The sequence below is a fragment of the Neodiprion virginianus genome, chromosome 5 (genome assembly GCF_021901495.1).
Source record: "Neodiprion virginianus isolate iyNeoVirg1 chromosome 5, iyNeoVirg1.1, whole genome shotgun sequence".
NCBI lineage: Eukaryota > Metazoa > Arthropoda > Insecta > Hymenoptera > Diprionidae > Neodiprion > Neodiprion virginianus.
Genome location: NC_060881.1, coordinates 35,324,530 through 35,346,089, shown reverse-complemented (window position 1 = coordinate 35,346,089; position 21,560 = coordinate 35,324,530). Strand labels below are relative to the sequence as shown.

At 40.7% G+C, this 21,560-nt stretch overlaps 1 protein-coding gene across 2 annotated transcripts in view; it reads right to left on the bottom strand.

Moving 5' to 3' along the window:
* LOC124304643 (metabotropic glutamate receptor 7-like) overlaps positions 1–21,560 on the bottom strand; it is an 83,093-nt gene that overhangs the window by 21,090 nt on the left and 40,443 nt on the right. For both annotated transcript variants that reach the window (XM_046763137.1, XM_046763136.1), the window contains exons 4-6: positions 15,439–15,570; positions 11,308–11,487; positions 4,444–4,613 (exon numbers count right to left, since the gene is read on the bottom strand). In XM_046763137.1, coding sequence (XP_046619093.1) covers positions 4,444–4,613; positions 11,308–11,487; positions 15,439–15,570 — 482 coding nt within the window. The remainder of the gene's footprint in view (positions 1–4,443; positions 4,614–11,307; positions 11,488–15,438; positions 15,571–21,560) is intronic.

The window sequence follows — 21,560 nt, the reverse complement described above, 5'->3', positions numbered from 1 at the left end:
GGAAACGGGAGACGTACCCGTACATATGTACATACTCGCGTCTGATCTACTGTCGTCTACAATTTATTAACGGTATGTTTCGTCGGGCAAAAAAAAAAATATCTACCACGCGGCCACAATGCAGTTCGGCCCTGAGAATTTCCCTGATTAATTAGCTGCCAGCTAATGACCAGCCTTGGTCATACAGCTCCGACCATCTGGAGCGCCATGGGCGTCCGACCATAGTTCACCCCTCGTACAATGCGCGGCCGTCGGCTAAGCTAAGACGTTTATTGTTCCCCTTGACGCTTGACATCCGCAAGGTTTTGCCATAGGAAAATGAATCATTGCGATGCAATGATCCGACGTTTCAATCTTTGATGTCTGGCAGACGTGCCGTACTCTTTGACCTTTTGAGTTACAGATTATTGTGCTAACTCAACTTTTATAAAGATCACGAATCTGAAATCAGATTTCAAAAATTCAAGGTGGCAGATTCGATATGGCGGACAAAGATTTCGTATTTAATCAAATCCGATCAAAAAACTCTATGCAGGGGTTTTCGAGGTCGCTTTAGATCTGCTGTATTGAATTTTTAAATCCGACTTCAGATTTGTAATCTGCGACCAAAAAAAACTTGTGACTCATGTGAAACATGTATACATGTGGAAAGGTAACTTTCTTGGAAATGAATTATTCCTTCAATTTTCACGACTTGTTTCAATCAATTTGTTTCTAACGATAATAATTTACAACATAACGCAGCAGTTACTTTCGAGTATTGAAAACCTATCAGTATACTATGAGAAATAGCAACAACCGCAAAGAAATACGTAGAAAAGTTCTTTAAATACACAGGAAATGGATATAAAATAGGTGGTAAGAATATTTACCACTATGACTCAAAGGATTAAATCCACCGTGTATAAGGATGGGACGGTTCGGAGTATATCAGCCACCGCTCACCCGCGAAAGGTGAGCTGAAGGATGTGAGAGAAGTTTCGATCTCCGACGAATAAATTAAAGCGCCTAGACAAGGAGTTGTCACTTTGTATGATGCTTGAACGAATGCAAAGGGAAAGACAAGTCAATCCATAAACAAGAATTTAATATTAGCAGTGCAAAAGCAACTATTACGCTGTTGCCGAGTGTCGACTGCATGGTGGTGAAATAGGTCAAGAGGATAGTCAGTCGCAAGATTGAAGTGATGCCGTAAGAAAGCGTAGGTAATGTGACTCTCTGTCAACCGGAGCGAGTCAACTATCATCCAAGCTCATCTTTCGGCCTCTTATCCTCTTAAATCTTCCGTACCCGGTTTATCAGTGTTTCGCACTTGGGTCTGTAGAGGGTCCAGGTATGCGTGATATATGGAACGTGAAACGAAAATATACTGCTTAACCCTTTCAGTCACGCAATTTGGTTTTTTTTTTTGGCACGGTAGTGCAATTACATATTTCCTTGGTATTTTTCGATGCTGAATGCGAAACAGATGTCAAAAATCTATTAAACCTAAAAACAAATCCTAAGATGGGGTGAAAACGGGGTCAAATATCAACATTGATTTAGACTGTGTTCTTGAATGAAATTTATATGAGTATTTATTTTGACACGGTACGATCTTAGGCCGGGAATATGTGCAACCCCCAATTACTATCTTTATGCACCCCTAAGAAGGGTGCCCCTATGCATTGAATTTTGTAAATCTAATGGCCATTTTGAGATCTCTGTCAACCAATGAATTCCAAGTGTTTTCAGTACACGTTTATTATCAAATTCCTCTGTTAACGCATTACATTCGCGAAAAGTCCCTTCTTTGCCATATGTTTGTTTATAACAATTGTCAACAATTATGGATTCACAGTAAATCATAATCATTCCAATGCTTAAGTATTGTTTTTACCTGTAAATGAGAAAAAAAATCAGGATTTCGCATGGAATATAAAAAAAAATGAGAAAAATAAGAAAAAGATAATGGCTGCCACTACAGCGGCTTCTGTGACTGAAAGGGTTAAATTCGTAATATTCCGGCACTAGCTAATTGTAAACTTAACGCTACTGCCTGTGGGGAATATCGGTGAGCGTAGGTATTCTACATGTTCCTTGTCGAGGCAATAAAATTAACCGGTTCGCTCCGCGTTTGCGAAGCCCGTTCGTGACAAGTCGAACGGGGGAGGTCCTTTGCATTATTAAGCAACACGGAAAGGGAAGGGAACTGAAATCAAGTTTCGCTGCACGCAGGCTAAATATCATTTTACCCAATTTACTGGAGCCTCTCATCCCTTGTAACTACTTGTTTATCTTCCATTTAGTTACTCTACTTTTAGTTCAAGGCTTACACGGGATATTTTCCTATTCTAAACTTGAACGTGAGTTGGCTCATTAATGCATGCTGCTGAATTGACTGGAAATAAATTTTTCATCAGAAAATGAAAAATTCAGAAACGGCCAACGATGTAAGTGAAATTCCTTTGTTCTTTTTTTCGACACGAAGCCGTTTAAACGTAGTTACGGCATTATTAAAAATTCCACAGGTACAGCGGTTTTAATTCAAGAGCTATTCTGCTATAAGGCTGACCTGCCTCCGAGTATAAAACAGCAGACAGTAGACACATCAAAGAAGCCATTATAAGGTGCGTTCGTGCACGTTGTATTTTTGCTAACTTCTGCCAGACCCGTGATGGTAAAAATTCGCGCTTTCAGCGAATCCTCTTTAACAACGACAAACGTATGTGAAACATTGCATGGAAAGAGCAGAGAAATCCAGCCAAGCATAGCTTACCTCGCTGATGGGATTCATTACATGCAGTTCGAGCAACTTACTTTCCAGTGTGATCCGTATGTATCAGTGATGTAATGAATATAAATTTTTAAGTATTCGCGAATGCGAATGCAAATATACATTTTCAAATCTAGCGCCATTTCTCTATGGCTAAAAGTTGACAATTGATTGACTGACAGGTAGACGTTAGCGCCGTTTGCACCTTATTCCGGAAATTGCCGGGCTGATCAGAACGAAGCCGATTGTTTTATTTCATTTCTTAACGACAAATTGATAACAAAAACAAATTAATTTCGAGGTTAGAGTATGATTTCAACGTGAAGAGAAAGTTGATTATTAAAAGTTTATTATCGAACTAATGTTTTTTATCTTAAGCGAAATATGAAATATTTGTGATAATCACATTCGTAAAATATACGCACAATTCTTGCAAATGCGGATACGAATGCGAATGTAAAAAAATATTCGAATATTCGCGAATGCGAATGCGAATTTTTGTTATAAATTACTAGTAGGTATAGAAAAATGAAGCCTTTGTCCGCATACAAGAAAACAGAGCTGACTCATTGTCAATCCATTTCCATTCGACGTGTGGCGGTGACAAGTAATAGACAGAATTACACATTCGGAGCGTAGAAATTTAAGTCGTTAGCTGGAAATGACGAAGCAGAAAGCTCGGATGATCCAATGTTCTACGAAGATTTGCGCGGCGTAAGGCCAACCACCGCTCAATACTCGACTGTAAGAGTAGAACTCGTTCTTTCGATATTAAGGTTTAAGTGGTGCGCCTAATGGATGTGGAATCCAATTTCATTCACAGACACCGAATGAAGAATGTAGGTACGCAAACGGAATGAGAACGTATCTACGTAACGGAAGCAGCAGCAGTAGCGGCAATTTTATCCCGCTGTGACGCATGAATTTTTATTCCTCCTTCTTTTGCCTTATCCATTAACGTACCCACCCGTTTTTTTCCTTTCCTCTTTTCTCGGGGAAACTTGATTTATCGACTACTGCTGAATTCGTTTAGCACAATTCAGTAATACACCTAGGCTGCTAATGAATTTGACCGTCAACGTGATTGGAATGGACCGACGAGGCCGCTTGGATTGAGAAAACGCAGAGCTCGCTAGTTCTTCACGCACGAGAGCCCGTGAACCCGGACCGAGTTTGTAGGTACCATTTATTAGGTGGGATAGGTTGATGATGTAGCCTCAGCTGTTCGAGTAAAAACGGCTCTTGCTTGTAGGGCATCTCCATCTATCGTAATGGAGGGTCCGTAAAGCGCGAACACTTCCTAAAAGCTTGACTGTGGTTTTTACGGGCGGAAAATCTGGCGTCTGGTTGCCTGCAGGATGAAGTTTCGCCGTTACCTTCTAAGCTTAAGTTTTCACCAGTCTATACACTTCTGCCGTTAAGAAGTAACTCGGAACTGCCAGCGTGCATTTTGTATACAGGAGACTGCATAATCAAGTAATAATTATTAGGTACCTTGGAGAATTTCCCCTCTCTGCAGTCTTTCTTTCTCTTCTCTCCCCCCTGCATTTGTTCATTAAGGGAGGGGGGATGCAGCTTGGAGGGGCAAGATCATACCTATTGTTAGGAGTTTTTTTTTTTTTTTATGAAAACATACCCCTTAACTTACGAATAAGGGACTATAGTCTTTATACTAAATTTCATCTTACCGCGTGTTGTCTTCGTCGACGAAGAGCACAACACCGCGAGCGTTGTGCTTCCCCACCAGACGCTCGATAATCCGGTCAAAATCTTCGGGTTTGGAATTTCTCAAGATTTTTTCGCTCACTGCTATGCAGATGTTGTACTCTACCGAGAGTGATATGAAGCTGGCGATACCCTGAAAAAAGTTGAAATGTATTTTGTGTTTAATAATTTAAAATTCAGCCTTCTTTTTAATGTATTCATACTTTGCGCCGGCGAAAAAATGGCTAAATGAAAAATGTATACCGACGATTCTGTCCCTTCTAGTTTTACCAGGTCAGAAGGGACAGAATCGACCACACTCAGGTGTACAGCGAACTCAGAAATATTTAATGGTGCATGATGCTAAAATTTCAAAATGTATGGTTAAACTTATGGTTCGCTCTCGCATTAGTAGATATATAAGGCGGGTTCTGAGGTCATCTGCTTTACCGTCCGAATACGGCCTCGACAATCCTTACTTCATTGGGCCGTACTCGCTCGGTAAAGCAGATTGATTCGGAACAGCCCCCTGATATGTCTATTCGCGTTCAAGCAAACGTTTTTTTATGGTTTGTTGTTATTCTGTGATTACGTATTATGATACGAGTTCGGAGTTGCGAATAGCTCGATTTTCTGTTTCATTATCTAACAAGGATAGTGAACCTTGCAAAAAAAAAGAACGTACAGTTTGTGTTGCTTCTTATTACTAGGTGAGCGGAAATGTTTACTATAGAAATCCTTTTCAATTCGGCATTCTCTCGGTGGGTGCGTAAAAGTAGTTATTGCCGTTTGCTAACTTCAACACACGTCCTCCTGTATTCTTCGTATCAAAGGATATCACGGGATAACCGAACGTCCCACAGGCACATGCGAGTAGGAAAATAAAGGTATACTGGATTACAGAAAACCGCTCCTATTTATTCACCTTAGATATCTCCCGGGATAAAACCGTCACAGTGGAACTCCATTTTACCCGGGGGACCACCGACGATCCCGTCGGAACCTGGTCCCAATTTACATGCAACGAAAATTGAATCTCGCTCTTAACTTACTCCACCAGCTCGTGCCTCTCAGCTCTCGGCTCACGACTTTCCAGGCTCTGGTCTTGTGGAAATCAAACAACTTCTTCGTATCCGCAATTTCAAACGTCACTCATTTTCACATTTCCCTGGGCATAATCGAATACTTCGATTTATGAGTGCGCATTGCAATATGATTTTTATACATTTTTGGAATAGTGAGTCTTCCATACGTTCTCGGGAAGATTTAACCTCGTGAAACTCGTACAAAGCGACATTTATCGCATGAGTCAGTAAGGGCAAAATCTCGATACAAGTTCAAGAATATAGAATGGTTACCTACTTTGTCAGAACGAAAGTAAATACCGCATCAACGTTGCTCCGGTGGACGAGCTGAGAATACGAGATGTTTTGAAGGTTTGTCGAATTAGGCCTCTTCGCACGAATCGTATTTTTCCGCTGCATTTCTTTTGTCAAAGCTGCTAACGGTAGTAGTAGAGGGTGTACAGTAGGTATTGACATACGAAAAGCAACGAGTTAGGTCCAGCCATGACCTGCGTTGATAATTTGATTGTGATCTCGGGCTCATCATATCGAGAAAGTGCAGAATCGCTCAGTCTTCCTTTATAACTAACTAGCAGCCCGTTGCGGCTTCGCCCGCATCTAAATTTAATGTGATCAAATAAAAATTCTACTCAGATAAAAAAAATTTGTCAACAGTTCAGAATATTTCTATCAAGACTGATAATATCTGACCTTATTTAGAACCGAACCTAACCTAACTTCTATCTATAAGAGTTTATACTGCGTTCGCATAATTGTGTGATCCCGTTCTGACTTGGCTTACAAATATTGTTACTTTTTCCAAACTATCGATTTTGTGGTAACAAAATATAACCTAAAACCTGGTCAGACGTTGTAAATATTAACTGAAAAAAATAATATCAAAATCGGAAATACGCTCATCTGTTGCAACGACTCACGCGCCAACTATTGTAAATAGGTTGTACTGATTCAAAAGAAAAAAAAATTCCATGAACCTTATGGGTCGGCTGCAACATCAGACTAAAGAATTATCAAAATCGAAGGGAGTGAGGTACATGAGTTGCAAATTTAACGTGGAACGCCCCATGTATAGATAAGTCGAGGGAATTGATTCCAAATTCCGTCGCCTACCTTACTGCAGTGCCAGGGGGCAATGGTGGGAAAATTTTCGAGGTGGCAATATATAGGCTCATATTCGGGTGTTTTTGTCTAGGTTATTGATCGCTGTTTTCTCTAAACAGTAACGATTCAGAGCTATAACCCTCGATGAGTACTTGGATCTTATCCTACTCTGACGGAGTAGTTACAGTAACCAACAGGTACGGATAATTTCAACGAAGTAGGGTTTTCGCAATCAAAAACGGAAATATCGACTTTGTCATACGGAGGCTTGCGATTGAGCACGCCACGCTAATTTGAACAAATCGGATAGTGAAAACTGTATCTGTATACGAATTCGTTGTTCTTTCCAAGGACGTATCTGCAATGTGCCAACAGATCTATGCGTTAGAATTAATTAGGGTTATCGTACGAAAGGAGGTGCAACTATCGAACAACAAAATGAATGAAGAGACGAGATAACTCTGATTCCTATTCGGTTTTTTGGACCGTAAACAATCGTCCAGTCATCCTTGTCCGAACCGCTTATCTTCCTAGTGGAAACTCTTAATCAGCATTTTACGACGATATAAACTTGTTGAGATTTACGATCGTTCACGCATCTAATCGCATCAAGCAGCTTCTCCGGCCTTCCTAATTACCAAATCTAAGTGCGTAAATTAACTCTGGCTGTCTGCAGGGTCAGTTGGGCAGCCAGCCTGAGAAGGATGACCAACACTCGCGTGTAATTATACCTACGTGGGTGAAGGCGGTAGAAACTTGACGGGCCTCGGGTGCGGCCTTTTGAATAGGTTGAAGAAGGTAGAGGGCACCGGAAAAGTGCAGTTTTATAAATTATCCGCAAGGTTCATTGAAAACCTTCGGATCCGTCGCGAAGATTTGCCCAGGACGGTCCGTTATTATCCTGCATGTATCTTCAGTCAACGTAGTAGTTAAACTCGGCCTCTATCCCAAAGTCTCCGGGGACTGCGAGGGATTCTGATTTCATTAAAGTTTCGCAATATCTTGGGGATTTGTTTCGATCGTCAGCTAGTCCTTGGGGGCTGCTTGGTCATAGTTAGAGTCACTGCAGCTACGGTGGTTATACGTAATGTATGCATATCACATATGCATACTTATTATTGGGATCGTCATTTTGCAATATGTTATCTGGTGGAGAAAAATCAAACTAATGTAACCCGGCATGACAGCTGACCGTCGACCATATTTTTTTGCACGTGGTTGGTAGAACAGGTACATTATTGATTATGTTTAATTAATTTATGTGACATGAGTAATTTGAAATCCCAATAATTACGATTTGCTTTCATCAGAATTAAAAACTTAGGTTATGTGGTGGTAAATGGCACCGACAACCAGGCTCTGACGTATGGTCTTATATATATATATACATATATATATACATAGGTCTGGGCACATGTGGGTAAAAGACATGCCGTTACAGGGGCTAGTTAATACGAGACTTTGCCGCATAAGCGTTAGTATCCGGCAAGCCTAGTATTACGCGTGCGTAATGTTATCACGCTATATCCCACATTTCGGCTTTTGACATAACCTCCTTCAGTTGAAAATTGCTTCTTTTTACTGTCATACCGAACATTATATAATACAAATCAAGACCAGTGGTTGTGTCCTTGTCGCACCCGGCTTTCCCGATGTTGGCGCTTGCGGACAAAAATGACATCAACCGGCCACGCAAATGGTTATAGACTCTAGGGGAAGTGCCAAGACTTGTATATGTATAAGACCGTACACTGACGTCATGAGAACATTTTCCAATACCAATGCCACTTGCTTACGTGCATACGTATGGACCAAGTTATGAGAAAATAGGGATCGACTCGCTCCAAAATGCCGTCAAGACAAACAGCTCTATCCCTTTATCGGTACATACGTCTAGGGTGTCAGACTCTAAGCGGCCAAGTTTTCCCGACTGTTACTGTACGGATGAAGGAGATACAACGCGTGCGACAAGTTACAAGTTCAAGTCACGTCCGCAGGTATCTGGGAAGTTACCGAATTATTCGGTCTTTTTACGATTCACTCGCTGGCTAAAGAAATGCACCGGCTGCTGGAGGGATACCTAAATACTTGACTGTTGGGCCGACAGTTGACCGATATCCCAAATTAGGTATAACTTGAGGATACACGCGTTGCGTCTACATCCTGGGAATTTATTCAATCGTGGATACGTACTAGCTTAGCAATCGAATCGTATGCATAGCTTATGCTGGCTACCGGGCTGTACCCACGACGACAGACGGAGGGGCGGATTTCTACGGAGAGTGAGCTACGCTTCATTGTATGCATAATGGAATTTTTCTACCACAACCGAGTGACGAGCGCTTGAAATAATACTTCCACTTCCGTATATGTGGGGCCAACACGAATACATATATGCATTATCTCTTCCTCGTGTCGGGCTCCGAAACCGAAATTTTTCATATTTTTAAAACCCGCGCGCATTTGACAATGGTGGAAAGTGTCGATCCATTTTACGTCACTGTTGGGAATGTAGTAGATGTACATAAACATCTATCCGACACATGGATACTTACTACATAGGGAACAACAGGGATTGATGGAGTGATATCGGATTCAAGTCTATTTTCACGTACTCGTTTTACGTTTCAGAACTGAATAGTCTTCGCATGTCATCACGAAGCAATCGTAATCTTTACGCGTTGGTGAATAGGGTAGAAAACGCGTTTATTTTTGCCGTATCTTCGCAAGCACGATTATGCTCTATTAACCCTTTGAGTCACGCAATTTAATTTTTGAAATGCAAAAAAATGTAGGATTTTGCATGGAATTAAAAAAAATTACAAGAAAAGGGTACTATTACACCGGCTCTGTGACTGAAAGGATCGATGATTTGTAACGACACTGACTTCCGGGTGTCGCGGAATAATCCCAGAACGTCAGGGTTGATCACCGACAAGGTCAAACAGCAGCTTGCGTTGATGCTGGGCTATCTGGCGGTGTGGCCGAGGCGAACGCTAATTACGGCCACTCTTGCCAACGGAGCATATCCCTGAGTTTTCCGCCTCTTACGCCTCAAGACTACTTTCTCAGACAGAGTTCACTTTATGAATTCGGTGTAGCTGCTTTGTTACGGCATTGGGATGTGAAAAGCATGCTACGATCTGTAGATTCTCTTTGGTAAAGTTACAAATTCCAGGATCCTGGAGTGCCTGCTTTGTTACGATATAAACAGTGAAAGCAAGTTAGCGAGTGGTCGAGTGTCCAGCAGTGGCATAAAGAGGTGCAGGTGAAAAGAATTGTAAGTATCCTTCAGTAAGAAGTAGATATCTGTGCAAAGTTTCAAAATCTTATATGCAATACGCGGCAATCACTGGCATAGCATGGCTATCTACAAAATACATTTCGTTTTGAATCTTCTTCCGGAAGGAATAATATCTCGTATTGCCACATGCAGAAGTTGGTCATACAAGTTTTCCTCTGTAGACCAAGATCAGAGGAAATAGCGGAGCTTCTATGCGACGACGGATCAATGAATCGAATCTCCTTCTCTTTGGACTAGACTTCCTCACAAAAAATAGCTCCGTGTCGGGATTAGTTGTAGATCACGGTTCAAGGTCTTTCAACTCGGATTCAATTCTATCTGCATCCACGTTATAATAAAAATTAATCTGTATACGGTTTTAAATCGGAACCAATCGAATTTGAACGTTGATCGATTGAATGCTGAGAAAAAACTACTATTGGATTCATATACGCGATGAAGATAAAATACTGATCTCGATGGTAATGCTACGGTGAGCGAACGCCGTGTTAGACTTGGCGTGGAATACACTTTGTGCAGTTTTTCGGTTTCGGTATACGTAGACTGTGTAAATCATTAACCTCGAGGTACACCAACACAAACCTTTCGTTATTTTTTGTCCACTTTCTTATTAAAGAACAATAGCGGCATATAACGATACCGCTTGAAACGTTTCTATAAAGAAATCGTAATAACTAGCAGACGGAGATGGGAAAAGCTTCAATGCTTGTAACGATTCTCAGCAATCGACATCAATTTCCATTGGTTTTTCTCTCGGATTGTCATATATACTGATCCTCGAACGGTACGTCATTATTTCGCGGGTGAAGAAATCTAAGATTTCCCTATCTACCCTCATCGTTGGTAAAAGCCTGACAGACGACGGCATAATTCGCCAGTTTGTGTCGAGGGATTCCCATTTTTATATTATTCGTCATTGAATCGAATCTGCAATCGATGGAACAGAAGAGGAAAATAACTGCATGGTACCTTATTCCCAAAATTCTTGTACGATCTGCGAATTCATGGTTTCAAACTGACATGTGGAACAGCTCAGCAAATGTAACAAGTACCTACCTACGCGGAAGGTGAAAATGTATTCTTGACTGTAGCTTCGAGGTGAAAAAATTACTGCTATAAAAATGTAGTGGACGGTAGATTGCCGTAAGGAATTCGGCAATGCTCGAAGCAGAATTCATGCGTCTTTGGATGGCGCTGTTTATAGTCTGGAGAGTAAAATGAGCCAATGAAATTGTATGAGATACAAATGTAAACGTTCTTGGTGTTGGAGTGGGAAATGGCATGATCATTGCATGATCGTATCGAGACGTGGGTTCAGGATTGAGACACGTTAAAGGTAAGTGCGGTGCATATCTTACCTTTTCCCCGTAATCACCCTCAACGGCGACGGTGGATACGTATTTCCAGCCCAGTCGACGCACTACTTCGACCATCGCTTGAGCCTGGAAATTGTCGGGCGGGACGACTCGACTAAAGTATTCGAATCGGCTCTTATCGGAAAGTTCGGTACTCGTAGAGGCGTAGCTCAGCTGAGGGATCTAGAAACAATTACGGATGATAAACAAGTGAAACAGAGTGCAGCGCGTTATGAGCGGTCGACAACCAATTGGGGCGGGGCTGGATTTGCGAATTTGAAAAGTTTCGAGAGCGCTAAATTTCGAATTTGTTCCTGCCGAAACTTACAGTAGAGAAATCAAATTTTGACGAAATATCAAAGTATCGAATGATCCGAAACCCAATGCTCAAAGTTCCGTAAGTGCGCAGTTCTGAAAGGGGAAAATTCCAAAAGGTATAAATGCCGAAAGGGCATAATTTCGAAAAGCCAAAGTTCCGAAAGTGCGAAAATGAGAAAATTTTTACATCCGAAACATCGAAATTCCGAATGATCGAAGAATTTCAGTTCTGCTAATTTTTGGGTCGGTGAAATTTCACCGCTTTGATCTTTCTTTGTTTTGGATTTTCGATATTTTAACGTTCGGAATTCTGGTTATTGTGATTTCCGGTTTTCGAATTTCTTAAATCCACTCGTCGAGTGAACTACGCTGCGTGAGTATATTTAAATTTTCGGAATTTTACCCTATCGAAGCTTTATTTTTCGGAACTTTGCTCTATCGGATCTTTACTTTTCGGAACCTTGCTCTATCGCAACTTGAATTTTTGGAATCTTACATTTTGGGACTTTGAGCCGGCGGGTTTCTGACCATATGAAATTTTGTTGTTTCAATAAAAGTTTGATTTCCTTACATCAAGTTTCGCCATCAAATAATTTGAATGTAGGCGGAATTTCGGAATTTCAACCCTGGCCCAACCAATGCGAGAGCCGGTTTTTCAAAGAGTTTAAAGAAAGCAGCTTTTGATCATTAGTCATCGCACGCTCGGGTTGATCAGATAATGGTTAATTGTAGTTTTGGGGTAGCAATGATTAGCGTTGGTTTCGCACGGTCGGTTCCGAACCTATCCATATTTTGTTAACATGATTAAGCTACAATCTCAAAAGAGGCTTGTGCGTTTGTGAATGTCGACACACATCTGTGACCGAGGATTCAATGCGTTACCTATAACTTATCAGTGACCGATCGACCGCGCCTCGCGCTACCATTTGTGCGAGATCTCCCCGGTATCCTAATTCTTTGTGAAAAAAAAAAAAAAAAAACGAAAAACTTGCGAGATCAGCATCCTGATAGATTTATTCTTGGCTCAACCCCGTTTGATGCGTACGTGATAAGCAATCGACTTTGTGTATAATTGGGCCGAACCGTAGAGCCTCAAGTGATGGCCTCAAGGTTCTCTTAGCTCTTTCATCCAGACATTTTCCATGCATGCGGTTCACGAGAAATTTTGCATACACGGACATTTGAGGCCGCTGATTACAATTCTGAACTCGAAATTTGAAAATTCACAATGGCGCAGCCAATATGGCAAATAAACAACAATTGCTAGGAAAAAAATGTTCAAAAAATTCTGTAAAATTCTGAGCGTCCCAGCGTGAATTAAAGTGTTAATAGGCATATGATCTTGGTATCGAAAGTGATGAACGATTTTCTTTTATATCGATCTAGTTCCAGCGCTTCACCAATCTTATTGTAAGCACTCAGTAGCCTTGTGCATCACCTTATTTCCAGCTTTCTCGACATCACTTATACGTGGTTGTAGAAATAGCGTGCGTTTCTTGCATTGCACATTTAACGGAATTCAAGCATTGCACTATTCCGACGGAAATCCTCTGTATTCACATTTACTCGAGACCGTTGGAGATGCTCTCAGAAGCTCGAGTTCAGCTCTAATTGCGATTAAATATTAATAATTCTTTTTCATACACTCGGTGAACTGTTGCACTAGAGTCTCGACTTGAAAAGCACATTATGAGAATCTTAATGCAAATGATCTCCTGTCTCGGAATGTTGGAAGATGACCATTCCGCAGCTTGAAACATTTCGCGTACGTAATGCCGTCCTACTTCCGATTCAATAAATTTTTCATTTTTAAGCTAGCAGTGGGACAGAGCAGCTGCTCCATATTAACAAAAAACCTGTCAGTTCACCCGAAAAATCTTTGCATTATTCAGTATTTACGGGTAGGTATGTATTCATACATGATAAATAAATCTCTCAAAGGAAAATCGAAGTATTTACGGTTTCGGCAGCGGCAGCGGCTGCAACAAATCCAATTCATCCAAACTTGTTTTCCCGACAAGATCCTCACCGCTTGTAATATTTTCCTCTCCGTCCCGACAACCGAGCTATGACAATAAAAAGCGCCACTCGGCCGTGGCGTCTCCGAGCTTTGTTTGACGCAGCCTTTCCTGAATGGGATGATATCATCAACGTCCAACCTCTGCTTCACCATTCTCTTGAAACCTGGTCATCGCTGCTCCTAACAATAAGTATGGGCACTACGCGCTCTCCGCCAGCGTTGCCAACTCAGAGACTTTCGCACTAGATTTAACAACCTTCAACACTCTTCCGGTGATATTTTTTCTCATTTGTGACCAGTACCTAATCAGGTGACTATATGAACCCGTTGTATTAATTTTTAGTCACGTTATTCAAATTTTTTATTTTTTTATTTTTGTTTATTACTGGTTTTTTCGAGCGCATTCGGCATTCGGTCGTTCTAGGGATTCTAGGGATTATCGACCCATTCTTCAAATCTTCAGTCTACATTTTAAATTGCAAAAACATGTGCCGACGCCGAAATAATTGGAAAAACGTGCTCCAAAACATAATCAAACTCAGTATGTGCAATTGTCATTGCTCAATAAAAACACATAATGTAAATATGTAATAAAAATATAAAAATCAAGCATGCTGAATGCCTGAAATATATTCTTATGAACTTTGTTTTTGTAGAAAATATGGTACGACTCATCGTCATCAATACTCTATATACATTTATTGCGATGAATATAAAATATATGTAAATTCAGAAGTGTGAACGTGCAAATATTAAAAACATTTGTAATACCGTTTTAATAAATAAAAAGGCACTATAAAAAAATCTGGTGACCTTTCGTCCCAAAGCATGAATCTTTCAACTCGAGCTAGCGAAACGCCTAGATTTTGAGTTGGCAACGCTGAGACTCTCCGCTTTCAGGGTGACCAAGGGTGGACCGTGGTTCAGGGGACGAGGCTTTGCCCTTCTTTCGGAATAAAAACCTCCGTTGATTTGTCTCACAACTAATTCCAGCGCCTCGAAGCCCTCATCCGGCATCAAATTTGCATCTTTTGGATCCAGCCGCTATCCTCCGCGTTGCAAAGTTGAATCCCACATCACCCTAAGCCCCTCGGAGCAACTGATTCGTGAAAGGCTGCACGGGCGGACGCGTTTTCATTCAGCCGAGGGATGATTCGGGACAAATATGCGAGCTAATACGCCTTTCAGTCGAGGCCAAGTGCTGCCGGGACACGTGAAGGAAAGTTATGGGTATAACTTTTTTCACCAGAAAGAGGGGAAATTTTTGTCACCCGACGGCAGCGACGTCGTAATTATATCTAAATAAAAATTTGCCCCCAGCGTTGTCACTCGATTTATTCTGCAAGAGCGGAATAACCCTGATCACTGTCTTAGCGTCGAGGAAAAATTACAAGTTGTAGCAATAACCGTTCAGCCGAGTCGAGGGAATTTTCTTTTTTTATTTTATTTTTTTGTTTTTATTATTCATTAGTACTTGCGACAGTTTGGCGACAGTAATCGATTTCCAAACTTTTACGCACCGCTCCACTTTTCAAGAACTTGCCTAACTCCGCCTAGTAGTTCAGGAGGTCGGGGAGTTGGATGCTGAGAATTGACAAACTCGAGGGTGTTTTGAAAGTTTGAAGTCAGGTAGGTACGTAAAAAGCAAACAAAGGTTGGCCAAGTTTTAAATACCCCATCAACCAGCTGAAACGTGTTAAGCAAATGTCGGCGCATATTTTACAAAATTCGCCCGTATCGAGGAAGCGGATAACACTGGAACGTCCCAGAACTTATCTTAAAAACAAATTACTCACCTTGAACAGCCGGAGAATGTTGGCTACCATGATGGAAACTACGCTGAAAGAGGCTCCGATGACTCCGGTTACTGGCTTGTGCGGAACGTATACCGGTGGTTTTCCGCTCTCGCACTTGTACTCGGACATATCCTGAAACAAAAGAAGCCAGATAGTCGCTAGGTGACAGTCCTCAGTCTTTTGATGCCCATATAGAGGGCGATAAAAGCAATTTTTCAAGGATTTTTGATCAAGAGTCGTTACAATTTATTAATGTATATTCATAAAGTTTGTATAAAAATTTGAGACTGATCGGTTCAGCAGTTTCCGAGAAATCTTGCTCACCGACTTTGAAAGCATAGTTTTGAGAAAAATGCGTTGAAAGTTTGAAAAGCACTTTATACGCTTCGGGGGGCGACTTTGCAAACGTGCCCGTAACTTCGAGAATATTTGTCGGGTCGACATGAGATTTGCAGTGTATATACTTCAATGTATATACATTACGAAAATGAAATTTAAGAAAAGAATCGATTTTTGAAAAATTCTAACTAGGTATAACCTCTTAAGAAGATTCAGGTACAAATCTCTTGGGTCACATAGTCACTGTTAGAAATATAAAGTTTGGATTTAACCCGTTCGCTTTAAACTGAAAATATTTTCTTGAAATGTCTTTATTTGAGCGAAGAAACATTTTTTGGAAGGTTTTAAGATGTTTGGCATTTGCTTCAGAAATTAAGTTTTTTTTTTTTTTAAATTGCGATTTTCTTGTAATGCGAGACTAATTGTATAAAATAAATAGAAAATTTTACCCCTACTTCATATACTTGACAATTATTTTATATGCAGTATATCTCGAGAAAATCGTAAGAAATACGAAAATCAAGATTGTACGCTATAGTGTACAAAAAATCGAATGGTTTAACCCCATTGATGAATGTTATTTGTTCTCTATTTTGTTCATTTTACTTTACCTATTTTACGTCCAAATTATTATTTTAATACTTATATAGCACTATCTTTCGTTTAAATTTACCTTGACTTGTTATAAGACCTAGTTTTACGATTATTCACATTTTATTAAAATATAATGACGTTATAATTTAATAATATACTTCCTTGTTTTATGACACCAGAATTAAAATGTGTAAAAAAAATAAAAAATTAGCAGAGCCTCACATCCTCAATACCTGGGTATCGTATACGTTTCAATTTACGTAATTTTAACTCAGAGTAAGTTAATTACGACAGGCGTATAATGAAATAAAGGATAATACTGCATTGTTGTCACAGTTCCTTTAGGTGTCAAACGAACGTTAGTCGAAGTTAATTTGTTCTGGGCGTGATTTGACCTTTGGATAAAGCCATGAAAAAACGGAGACTAGACTGGAATGTATCATTTTTCGAGGCCTGTACTAGACGAAAGTTGAACAATTTTTCGAAACTAAACAAAACTGAGTCGCGATTGAAATTGTTGCGGCAACCACAATACGGGAATGAAAATGTATATTACGGATGTGAAGAGTTGGAAATGCGAGAAATGGTGCTGAGGTAACTTGATTCGGATTTTAAAAATCAGTGAAGGTATGACAGTCTACTCAAAAACAGCAACATAGAATTATTTGATACGAGGCGGAGACTCGGTTTGTACATTGTATACTTGAGAGTATTAATTTAGAGTATTCAGGATATTGAACAAAGTGTTTCGCGATGCTGCTCGTAATTGGAATGTAGACGGCAGCCATGCGAGGCCTCCAGAGTTTCGTCTAAATATGACGCGATAGCAAACATCGCCGACTACTACTCCGTGGGGCTGGTTAATGTATCTAACTCGATATTGACATTCACCAAAATGCACCACTGCAGCGTAATACCGAGAAGCCGACGTGATACAGGGCGCCCCATGCCTAGAATTAATGGACTCACGACAGTCACGACGCCTACCTTCCAAACGACATGGTTTTCGTCGATGTATTCACGAGGTGTCCACGCGGTGAGTAAAGAGCTTTTGACGGGCGCGTGTCTTACTAGGAGGATATCCCAGGTCGATCTCTCCGATTTCATTTCTTTTGTAATATTTTATAGCAGCCTAAAAACTAAGTGACGCGTATTTTTTTCTTATCTGCCATTAAACACTTTAGGGGGGTGAAACCACCCTCCGAAGTAAGAAATGTCAAGGGACGATTCGACAATTTTTTATTTTTATTTTTTCTTAATTGAGAAAATCGCAATTTTCATTTCTCGTTATGAGAAATCGTTTTCAGTTGGATTGGTCAAGAAATATTACGTTCTTGTGGGTCAAACTGCCATTTTGCCGTTCACAAGCATTATTTTGGCGGGTGGTTTTACCCGCTTAAAGTATTTAGTGGCAGATGAAAAAAAAAAAAAAAAAAAAATACGTGTCGCTTAGGTTTTACTCTACTATAACAAAGTAGAAAAGAAATCAAATCGGAAAGATAGACTTGGGATACCTTCTTTGTTAGCGAATAAACCGGATGTTAAGGGTCGTCCCTCCACGATGAATTTTCCATAGATCTTACACTGGAGTATAAGAGTTATCCTCGATAGGGCAAATTAGTTTTTCATCGTCGTGGTAACAAGATTTGATCGATTAAGTGATTAGCGATTCAACAATATGCATGGAAAAATGAGAAATTTACCGTTCAATCTAAATGATCTTTTAATCGTCTCTCCTCATCTACATAGTTGTAGAGAAAAATGTAGAAACTTCTTCTAACCGCATAGTATAAATTCTGCAATTTTCACCTTGAGGAAATTCTGTGAAAAGGTTGAAACGAATTCCAACTAAATGAAGCAGGCACTAAAAAGAAGAAGCGAGTTGTTAGGTAATACTCGAGGTATTTTGGTGTGTTGATAGGTAATTGAGATTCATTATTTGCCGTCTCGTGTCTCAAGTTTTCACTTATACACGTGTAGAGCAATAGTAGACCCAAAATATTATGTCAATTGGTTAGCAGTCTGATTTGCCCAGGAAAACACAGCTTCGCTTACGGTAACGCGTATCTTCAAGTTTTTCGAAATTAGTCATTTTTGCGACAGTGCAAAAGAGCGCGTAAAATATTCTAGTCCTTTAAAGTGCTCAAATTCATACTCCGTGCACGCGCATTCGTTTTTGGAACGCAGGACTGTGAAACAAGAAATTGCAAGCCTTACTTTTGTCAACTAAATAGCATCGTGTGCCCGATAAAATTAAAGTTTTTTACGTCTTACGCATTTGCAATATTCGGCTCCGGCTGACATATGTTGCAAGCTCTACACTGTCGACGCGAAAATACCTACTTTGCATCCCTGATACGTAATCTACTACTTCTTTTAAATTATAATTGAAAGTGACAGGGTAAGGGTGAGGGTAAGGGTAAGGGCCTTTATTTTCTAATTTTCCGAGGGTGAAGAAGGTTGCGCCGTTCTACCGCGTACACAGAGGCAGAAGGTACTCGCACCCTGGAATCCCTTAGACCTATAATGGTCGAGGGATTTCGACTCAAACCTATCGTCGTCATCCCACTTGACACGCTCCCTCCGGTGTTTATGTGTAAGTGGAAGTTGCCCCAGTCAAGAGTCAAAAGCCAATACCCGGGGTTTGTGTGCTATGTAATACATGTAAGTAGGCAGATAGGCCTATAATGTGGGTGCATGTTGTGAGATCCTTTGGCGAAGAAGCTAATTGTAAGCTGAGCCCGTTGATACAGTTCCACCGGCACGAGGCAGATGAGTCTTGATCGCTGCTTAATTTCTCTCAACGTAATTTACATTCGCGATGTCAACGTTAGTTAGCATTGGATGAGCTGCTCGTTTTACACCGTCTGCTTGAATTCCGACGCGTTTTCAGAACGACCGATACATAGACTGTGAGAACCCCGGATGAAATCTGACTCCGTTCCTGTAGCTTCGAAAATAGCCCACCTCGTTTGGTGCTAAATCCGGCGACGCTGAACGTGATGTTTATGAAAAAGAATTAATAAGAGATCCCGCGTAGTAATTGACGGTGGCTTGGTCACCCGCTTGTGTGAAATCGGACCCCGAGTGGAATCAAATTTGACACTGGATTTCCGACGATGTAGGCGTGTACGAGTTACATGTTATACACAGTCAGGGTGCTTTGTAGAAAAATTTATTAACGTATTATTAATGTGTGCGGGGAGAGAAGTGTTGTATCGAATTTCGGTCACCTTTTTAAATCTGTATGCGTAGAATATGTGAACACATACTTCGTGAGAAATTACGGTCGAACTATGCGAGTTCTAAGGCATGATCCTACGTTCAGAGAAAAAACGTTACCCTAACCGCGGAATCATATATTGGAGGTATTGCGATGTTTGTACCTTTAAATGTCAAGTAAATTTCCACCGCTCGTTGGTCACTTCAACCTTCTAATATCGCGGAAAATAGCCTTTCGAAAGCTGAAATTACACAAGCCGTATGTATGCTTTTATTTCGTTTAAGAAATTAAGTGGCCATCCCAAGTTTTGCAATCACAGTTTGGAGACCTTGCCCCAATGTGGCTATGTATTTGCCACTTTCATTTCGGTTCACGTGTTTTACATTACACTACACGTTAACACATACAGAAATTAAACAGGTACGATGCGATGGATTTTCAAGCTCGTGGAGTAAGCCTGTCATTAAGAATAGAAGAGGATTGATTAATTAGCTCAGAAAATTTCGAGGCCGGGTTGCAGGTAATTGAATTTTCCGAACTTGACTTAGGGCCGGGGTTACGCTGGGGTTTTCAAAATGAAATGATTAATTTCCTGTGTTTATTCGCTCTGCGGAACACAACGGGGTTGTGTCTCTAAATTCAAACAACCGATCTGAAACAAACAAATCGTGCCAATTGAAGGCTTATGGGGAGCCATTCCTTTCGCTTGGTTTCCGCATCAGTCAGCGAAAGCGACAGGTGAATAGGCACGTATTTCATCAAAGTCGCCGAATGAATGACAAGATCTCAAGTCCCCCGTCATTCCGTTTCTAGCTCAGCTACATTCTGCCGATGGCAAACCGAAAATTATGAAACGTGCCAGCATCGATACGCGAAATAAAGGTTTGAATCAGTGATCGAGAGGTACGAACATAACCTTCGCATTCTGTCGGATAATCAATTGATGTAAGAGAATTCATAATTCTAGAAAAAAATGCCGATGATCTAGAACAGATTCCCCCGTCAAAAACCGTTTTCGCATCCTTACAGTCTGCGCCTTTTTACTTTTCATCATAAAAACTATTTCTCATGGTATGGATGACATAATATTTGCACGTGTAACATTACCTTCCATGCAGCTTAACGCCATCCTTAGACCTCGACAGCTCTTTTTTCTTTGACAAGTAACGCGTCTGTGAGAGTAAAAATTTCTGAAGCGTGGAAATCAATTGAATTTCTATAAACTGTGGGAAGCTACAAGCAGGTGCGATGGAAAGTTTCTCCGAGGGTGAAATTCGTAGCTGCCCGACAGCTGAAGGAGAGGTATGGTACAATTAGTTGAAATCCGCAGGCAAGTTAAATATGTACCACGCGAATGCGGTGTGGTAAACCGTCAAGTAGGTATAGCTGGTCAAACATCGACTGGAAAACAAAAACTAATTAACAGGTAAATAAAAAAGTTGAAGCAAAGTTGTTGCGCAAAAAATTCATATAACGCCGTGAACTTTTCATCAATCAGAACGAATTACCAAATGGATTCGTTCCGTCGAAATTTCTTCCAGCCATTGGGATATATTGAAAAATAGATTTACTCTACTTTTACTTGGCACAGCTACTCGATCGTGGCGAACCTCTTCGTCGTTAGAGCGTCGGGCCAACCGTCGATGGGTTGATAATAACTGTAATCTAATACAGCAAGCTGAGGTATAGAACGGAGGGAAAACTCGTGGATCTCGCGTGTGAAAATTTCGCTCTCCATATTTGCGAATTTTCAGTGAATAGTACAGCCATTGCTCTGAAAATTGCCTCGAGCAGTAATTATGGCTCCGGAAGAGTGTTAATTGTCCACAGTAAATTGCTTGCGCGACGCACAGCGAGTCAAGCTGCACCCAGAAGCGCATTGGTAAATAAACATTGTAAACGGCAAATTCCAATCGAGTACCGTACACGAAAAGTGAACTAATCTGAATAATACATGGTATTGGCT